This window comes from Mauremys mutica, chromosome 12, assembly GCF_020497125.1.
Source record: "Mauremys mutica isolate MM-2020 ecotype Southern chromosome 12, ASM2049712v1, whole genome shotgun sequence".
Lineage (NCBI taxonomy): Eukaryota > Metazoa > Chordata > Testudines > Geoemydidae > Mauremys > Mauremys mutica.
The window spans coordinates 46588471-46596693 of NC_059083.1; the positions used below are offsets into that span (position 1 = coordinate 46588471).

General features: G+C 46.3%; 1 protein-coding gene across 1 annotated transcript; it reads left to right on the forward strand.

The window, feature by feature from the left end:
• The first annotated feature begins 6999 nt into the window (after positions 1-6999).
• LOC123346810 (olfactory receptor 12-like) lies at positions 7000-7947 on the forward strand. The gene has a single exon (XM_044984265.1). The coding sequence runs from the start codon at positions 7000-7002 to the stop codon at positions 7945-7947; it is 948 nt and encodes a 315-aa protein (XP_044840200.1).
• The last annotated feature ends 276 nt before the right edge of the window (positions 7948-8223 follow it).

The window sequence follows — 8223 nt, forward strand, 5'->3', positions numbered from 1 at the left end:
TAGTTTTTTTAACCTTTCCTCGTAGGTCAGATTTTCTAAATCTTTCATTGTTTTTGTTGTTCTTGTCTGGACTCTCTCCAATTTGTCCACAAACTTCCTAAAGTGTGGCACCCAGAACTGGACACAGTACTCCAGCTGAGGCCTCACCAGTGCCACGAAGAGTGGGATAGTTACCTCCCATGTCTTACATACGACACTCCTGTTAATGCAACCCAGAATGATATTAGCCTTTTTGCAACTGCATCACATTGTTGATTCATATCGAATTTGTGATCCACTATAACTCCCAGATCCTTTTCATTAGTACCACCACCTAGCCAGTTGTTTCTCATTTTGTTGTTGTACAATGAATGTTTTTCTTCCTAGGTATAGTACTTTGCAGGTTTCTTTACTGAATTTCAGTTTGCTCATTTCAGACCATTTCTCCAATTTGTCAAGATCCTTTTGATTTCTAGTCCTGTCCTCCAAAGTGCTTGTGAACTCCAAGATAGGTGGCTATCCAGCTTGATGTCATCCAAGCTGGATAGACAGGTGTGTTGGATGGTTCAGAAACAACAAATCCTGCCTCTTTGCAGGGGGTTAGACTTGATGACCCTTGCGGCCCCTTTTAAACCTATGATTCACAAATGTTATAAGCATACTCCCCACTCTATTATCCAAGTCTTTAATCAAAATATTGAATAGTACAAGACCCAGGACTGACCCAGACTCACAGATTTTAAGACCAGAAGGCAACATTGTGATCATCTAGTCTGACCTCCTGCACGTCACGGTCCACAGAACCTTGCCTACCCACTCCTGTAATAGACCTGTAACCTTGAGTTTAGTTACTGAAGTCCTGAAATCATGATTTAAAGACTTCAAGTTATAGAGAATCCACCATTTACTCTAGTTCAACCCTGCCATTAATCCACGCCTCATGCTCCAGAGGAAGGCGAAAACCCTCACGGTCTGCCAATCTGGCCAGGGGAAAATTCCTTCCTGATGCCAAATATGGAGATCAGTTAGAACTTGATCATGTGGGAGAAATGCACCAGCCAAAAATCTGGGAAAAAATTATCTGTAGTAACTTAGAGCCTTCCCCATCTAGTGTCTCATCTCTGGCTATTGGAGATATTTGCTACTAGCAGTTGTATATGGGCCACGTGCCATCGTAGGCAGTCTCATCATACAATCCCCTTCATAAGTTAAGCTTTTTGTCCCCACTGCTCCTGGTGGAAGGCTGTTCCAGAACGTAACTCCTCTGATGGCTAGAAACCTTCATCTAATTTCACGCCTGAACTTGTTGATGGTCAGTTTATATCCATTTGTTCGAAGGCCTATATTGGCCCTTAACTTAAAGGCCTCCTCTCCCTCCCTAATGTTTATCCTTCTGATGTATTTATAGAAAGCCATCATATTTCTCCTCAGCCTTCATTTGGCTAGGCTAAACAAGTCAAGCTTCTTAAGTCTCTTCTCGTAAGGAAGGGTCTCCATTCCTTTGATCATCCTAGTAGCCCTTCTCTGTACCTGTTCCAGTCTGAATTCATCTTTCTTAAACATGGGTGATCAGATTTGCACACAGTATTCCAGATGAGGTCTCATCTGTGCCTTGTATAATGGTGATTACACTTCCCTGTCTCTCCTGGAAATACTTCTCCTGATGCATCCTAGGATTGCATTAGCCTTTTTCATGGCCACATCCAGTGGTGATCTTGAGTCGGTTCACACCGGTTCGCAGGAACCGGTTGTTAAATTTAGCAGCCCTTTTAGAACCGGTTGTTCCAGGACAACTGGTTGTATAAGGGCTTTATTTAACATAAGCTCTGGCCCAAGCTCACTTCCCCCTCCTCTCCTGCTCTGCCCTCCTTCTTCTCCCCCTCCCCTGCTTCCCACGAATCAGATGTTCGCCTGAACAAGCAGCAGGCAGGCAGTTAAGCTGGGGCGCGTGGGGGAGGGGAGGTGTGGCTGGCTCAGCAGCTCCCTCAAGCACAGCTCTTGGTCCCGGAGTGTGGCTCCCTCCATCCTGGCACTCCCCGGCTGAGCGCCCCCAGTCCCAGCCCGGTCCCGGCCCCCGCTGAGCGCCCCCAGCTTCGGCTCCACAGCTCCAGCCTGGCCCCATGCAGTGCTGGTGCTGGTTCTGGCCCCCACGGTTGCGGCTCCAGCCCGGCTCGGGCCCCACGGCGCCGGCGCTGGTCCTGGCTCTGCAGCTCCAACTGGTCCCGGGCGCCAGTGCTGGCTCCAGCCCGGTTGATCCCGGGTGCCGGTGCTGGGCCCGGCCCCGCGGTTGTGGCTTTGGCGCTGGTCCCGGCGCTGCGGGTCCGGACAGTCCCGGGCGCCAGCTCTGGCCCAGCCGGTCCCCAGTGCTGGTGCTGGCTCTGGCCCGGCCGGTCCCGGGTGCTGGTGCTGGGCCCCTGCCCCGCGGCTCCAGCCTGGCCCCCACGGTTGCGGCTCCAGCTCGGGCCCCACGGTTGCGGCTCCAGCTCGGGCCCCGCGGAACTGGCACCAGTGCTGGCTCCGGCCCGGCCGGTCCGGGCGCCAGTGCTGGGCCCTGCCCCACGGTTCCAGCTCGGGCCCCGTGGCGCCGGTGCTGGTCCTGGCCCCCGCAGTTGCGCCTCCGGCCCAGCTCGGGCCCAACAGCACCAGTGCCAGTGCTGATCCTGGCGCCGCAGCTCTGGCCCAGCCCGGCTCCGGCCCCATGGCGCTGGTGCTGGTGCTGGTCCCGGCGGAGCGGCTCCAGGCAGCACTGTAAGAGAACAGGGAGGGGGTGTTGAAAGAGGGCAGGGAAGTTTGGGGAGTCGTGGGGGGGTGGATGGGGTGGGCAGTCAGAGGGCAGGGAACAGGGGGATTGAATGGGGGCAATGGTCCTGGGGAGGCAGTCAGGAAGGAGCAGGGGTTGGATGAGGTGGCAGGGGGTAGACAGGGGTCAGGGAAGGGGGGTGGATGGGGCAGGGGTCCCAGGGGGGCATCGAAGAACGTGGGGGATTGGATTGGGTAGGAGGCCTGGCGGGTGGGTAGGGCGGCCACAACCCCTTCGTGGGGTGAGGAGGGAACCTGTTGTTAATATTTTGGCAGCTCATCACTGGCCACTTAATATTGATATTATCGACCACCTGACCAGGACAGTAATAGTGATGATGAAATGCTAAGGGAAATTAGAGAGGCTATCAAAATTAAGAACCCAATAATAGTGGGGGATTTCAATTATCCCCATATTGACTGGGAACATTTCACTTCAGGACGAAATGCCGAGATAAAATTTCTCGATACTTTAAATGACTGCTTCATGGAGCAGCTGGTACGGGAACCCACACGGGGAGAGGCGACTCTAGATTTAATCTTGAGTGGAGCACAGGAGCTGGTCCAAGAGGTAACTATAGCAGGACCGCTTGGAAATAGTGACCATAATACAATAGCATTCAACATCCCTGTGAGGGGAAGAACATCTCAACTGCCCAACACTGTGGCCTTTAATTTCAAAAGGGGGAACTATACAAAAATGAGGGGGTTAGTTAGACAAAAGTTAAAAGGTACAGTGACTAAAGTGAAATCCCTGCAAGTTGCGTGGGCCCTTTTTAAAGACACCATAATAGAGGCCCAACTTCAATGTATACCCCAAATTAAGAAAAACAGTAAGAGAACTAAAAAAGAGCCACCGTGGCTTAACAACCATGTAAAAGAAGCAATGAGAGATAAAAAGACTTCCTTTAAAAAGTGGAAGTCAAATCCTAGTGAGGCAAATAGAAAGGAGCACAAACACTGCCAACTTAAGTGCAAGAGTGTAATAAGAAAAGCCAAAGAGGAGTTTGAAGAACGGCTAGCCAAAAACTCCAAAGGTAATAACAAAATGTTTTTTAAGTACATCAGAAGCAGGAAGCCTGCTAAACAACCAGTGGGGCCCCTTGATGATCAAAATTCAAAAGGAGCGCTTAAAGATGATAAAGTAATTGCGGAGAAACTAAATGGATTCTTTGCTTCAGTCTTCACGGCTGAGGATGTTAGGGAGATTCCCAAACCTGAGCTGGCTTTTGTAGGTGACAAATCTGAGGAACTGTCACAGATTGAAGTGTCACTAGAGGAGGTTTTGGAATTAATTGATAAACTCAACATTAACAAGTCACCGGGACCAGATGGCATTCACCCAAGAGTTCTGAAAGAACTCAAATGTGAAGTTGCGGAACTATTAACTAAGGTTTGTAACCTGTCCTTTAAATCGGCTTTGGTACCCAATGACTGGAAGTTAGCTAATGTAACGCCAATATTTAAAAAGGGCTCTAGGGGTGATCCCGGCAATTACAGACCGGTAAGTCTAACGTCGGTACCGGGCAAATTAGTTGAAACAATAGTAAAGAATAAAATTGTCAGACACATAGAAAAACATAAACTCTTGAGCAATAGTCAACATGGTTTCTGTAAAGGGAAATCGTGTCTTACTAATCTATTAGAGTTCTTTGAAGGGGTCAACAAACATGTGGACAAGGGGGATCCGGTGGACATAGTGTACTTAGATTTCCAGAAAGCCTTTGACAAGGTCCCTCACCAAAGGCTCTTACGTAAATTAAGCTGTCATGGGATAAAAGGAAAGGTCCTTTCATGGATTGAGAACTGGTTAATGGACAGGGAACAAAGGGTAGGAATTAATGGTAAATTCTCAGAATGGAGAGGGGTAACTAGTGGTGTTCCCCAAGGGTCAGTCCTAGGACCAATCCTATTCAATTTATTCATAAATGATCTGGAGAAAGGGGTAAACAGTGAGGTAGCAAAGTTTGCAGATGATACTAAACTACTCAAGATAGTTAAGACCAAAGCAGATTGTGAAGAACTTCAAAAAGATCTCACAAAACTAAGTGATTGGGCAACAAAATGGCAAATGAAATTTAATGTGGATAAATGTAAAGTAATGCACATTGGAAAAAATAACCCCAACTATACATACAACATGATGGGGGCTAATTTAGCTACAACGAGTCAGGAAAAAGATCTTGGAGTTATCGTGGATAGTTCTCTGAAGATGTCCACGCGCAGTGTGCAGAGGCGGTCAAAAAAGCAAACAGGATGTTAGGAATCATTAAAAAGGGGATAGAGAATAAGACTGAGAATATATTATTGCCCTTATATAAATCCATGGTACGCCCACATCTCGAATACTGTGTACAGATGTGGTCTCCTCACCTCAAAAAAGATATTCTAGCACTAGAAAAGGTTCAGAAAAGAGCAACTAAAATGATTAGGGGTTTAGAGAGGGTCCCATATGAGGAAAGATTAAAGAGGCTAGGACTCTTCAGTTTGGAAAAGAGAAGACTAAGGGGGGACATGATAGAGGTATATAAAATCATGAGTGATGTTGAGAAAGTGGATAAGGAAAAGTTATTTACTTATTCCCATAATACAAGAACTAGGGGTCACCAAATGAAATTAATAGGCAGCAGGTTTAAAACAAATAAAAGGAAGTTCTTCTTCACGCAGCGCACAGTCAACTTGTGGAACTCCTTACCTGAGGAGGTTGTGAAGGCTAGGACTATAACAATGTTTAAAAGGGGACTGGATAAATTCATGGTGGCTAAGTCCATAAATGGCTATTAGCCAGGATGGGTAAGAATGGTGTCCCTAGCCTCTGTTCGTCAGAGGATGGAGATGGATGGCAGGAGAGAGATCACTTGATCGTTGCCTTTTAGGTTCACTCCCTCAGGGGCACCTGGCATTGGCCACTGTCGGTAGACAGATACTGGGCTAGATGGACCTTTGGTCTGACCCGGTACGGCCTTTCTTATGTTCTTATGTTCTTATGATGGGTCATAGTTATCCTGTGACTGACAAGTACACCCAGGTCTTTCTCCTAATCTGTCACTTCCAAGTATGTCCACAGTTTATAGCAAAAATCCTGTTGTTAGTCCCTAAATGCATGACTTTGCACTTTATGCTATTAAATTTCATCCCCATTTCTATTACTCCAGTTTTCAAGGTCATCCCATCTTCTTGTATGATATTATTGATGTCAAAGTCTCATTCTCCCACCTTTTTATAAATCAATGGGATCACACATGAATGGATAGAGCCTGCAATTGTCCAACTTGGCTGAAGAGATGTGCTTTGTATTACAGCTGTAAGGAATAGTGTGTTTATTTAGCTGCTAGTCTGGAAAAGATGCCTTCCAAAAGAACAACTCAAATTTTATGAGGAATTTGTTTAACTTGGATTACAAGGGGCTTATCTGCTTACAGTCAAGTCAAAGGCAGCTTTGCCATCAAATCTATGATGAAATTTTCAAAAGAACTGTGAATTAAGGATGCAAATATTATAAAAAGTCAATGGGGAGTTGGGTGGCTCATTTAGAAAATCACTCACAAGGTACTTTTTTTATGCCTTGCCATGGTAGCATTTGAACAATTCCAAAATATTAATGATTTTATTATCACAACACCCTCTCAGTTCTGGAAATAATGTTATCTTCATTTTCAGGACTGGGAACTAAGGAGCAGAAATATTAAAGCTGAGAGTTTTCACAAGAGCTTAATGGTTAGACCCCTGATTTTTAATGATATTTAGGATCAATTTACGGATTTTGGGCATTTAGGATTAAAGGTATTGATCAGAATGGCCCCTTCTGGTCTTGGAATCTAGGAATCTAGGAGCCTAGTGAGATTTTGCAAAAGCATCTAGATGTCCAACACTCATTGAAATCAATGAGATTTTGGTGCCTTGGTGCTTTTAAAAATTCTACTAGGCACAGAAATACCTTCAAAAATCTGGTCCTAGGTGACTAAATCCTATTGAAATGTAATGGAGTTGAGTGCCCAATTCCCTTTCGCTGCTTTGGAAATCCCAGCCCAAGTGACTGGGCCAAGGCCTCACAGGGAGTCTGTGGCAGAGCTGGAAAATGAACATTGATCTGCTGAGTCTCAGACCAGGGTCTATTCCACATGACATCCTCCCTCTTTTCATGAAGCCTGTCATTGCATCTTCTTCATTTGCCTCTTCTTTAATCCTTATCTCATGCCTTTTCCAAAGGATTGAACAGCCATGGCGCCAGTGAGAGAGTGGAACCGCACAGCAGTCATGGAATTCATCCTGCTAGGGTTTGGAAATGGTCCAGGATGCCAGATGATCCCCTCTGTCTTGTTTCTGGTGATTTACACAGTAACCGTGCTGGGAAACACCGTCCTGGTCCTCATCATTAGAGTCAATTCCCGCCTTCACACCCCCATGTACTTCTTCCTCATGAACCTGTCACTCTTAGACCTCTGCTTCACCTCCACCATCGCCCCCAAAGCCATGGCAAGCTTCCTATCAGGGAGCAAAGCCATTTCCTATAACGGATGTGCCACCCAATTCTTCCTCTTCTGTCTCTTCCTCACCACCGAAACGTTCCTCCTGGCAGCGATGGCGTACGATCGATACACTGCCATCTGCAACCCACTCCTGTATCCCGTCACCATGTCCAAGTGGGTTTGCATTCAAATGGTGGTAGGGTCATATATCTGTGGCTGTGTGAACGCCATGGTGCAAACAGGCTTCACCTTTACGCTGCACTATTGTGGGCATAATGAGATCGATCATTTCTTCTGTGATGGCCCTCCCTTGATCAGTCTCTCCTGCAGTGACACGTACATCAATAATCTTGTGATGTTTACCTTATGTGGCCTCATCATAGCGAGCACTGCCTTGATTGTGCTCATCTCCTACATCTACATCATCTCCACCATCCTCCGGATTCGCTCTGCTGAGGGCAGGCACAAAGCCTTCTCCACCTGCACCTCCCACATGTTGGTTGTGACTTTATTTTATGGGACCATTGCTTTCATGTATGCCCAGCCCACTTGGTTATCTTCTCTGTACCCAAGGAGAGCAGTATCTGTGTTTTACACCTTTGTCATCCCCATGTTGAATCCCTTCATCTACAGCCTTAGGAACAAGGATGTTAAAGAAGCTTTGAGAAGGACTATGGGCCACAAATCCTTGACAAAATGAACCTTGCATTTCGACAGAGAGAAAGAACACAGCATGTCAGCATTCTTTATAATTTGCACAAAAAACTGGAGCAACAAGAAAAAACTACAAAATTATGACACACCGTTTGATTGTGTTTTTTTCTTATTTCTTATCAGGTTATAAATGAATGAGTTTTTGAGACATGTGGGTGGACATCTAGTACAACTCATCTGTATGTCCATCTCTTTCTCTCTGACTGTCACTATCACTTCTCTCTCTAGTTAACACTCTAATCACACTTGTGCATGTCGGTGG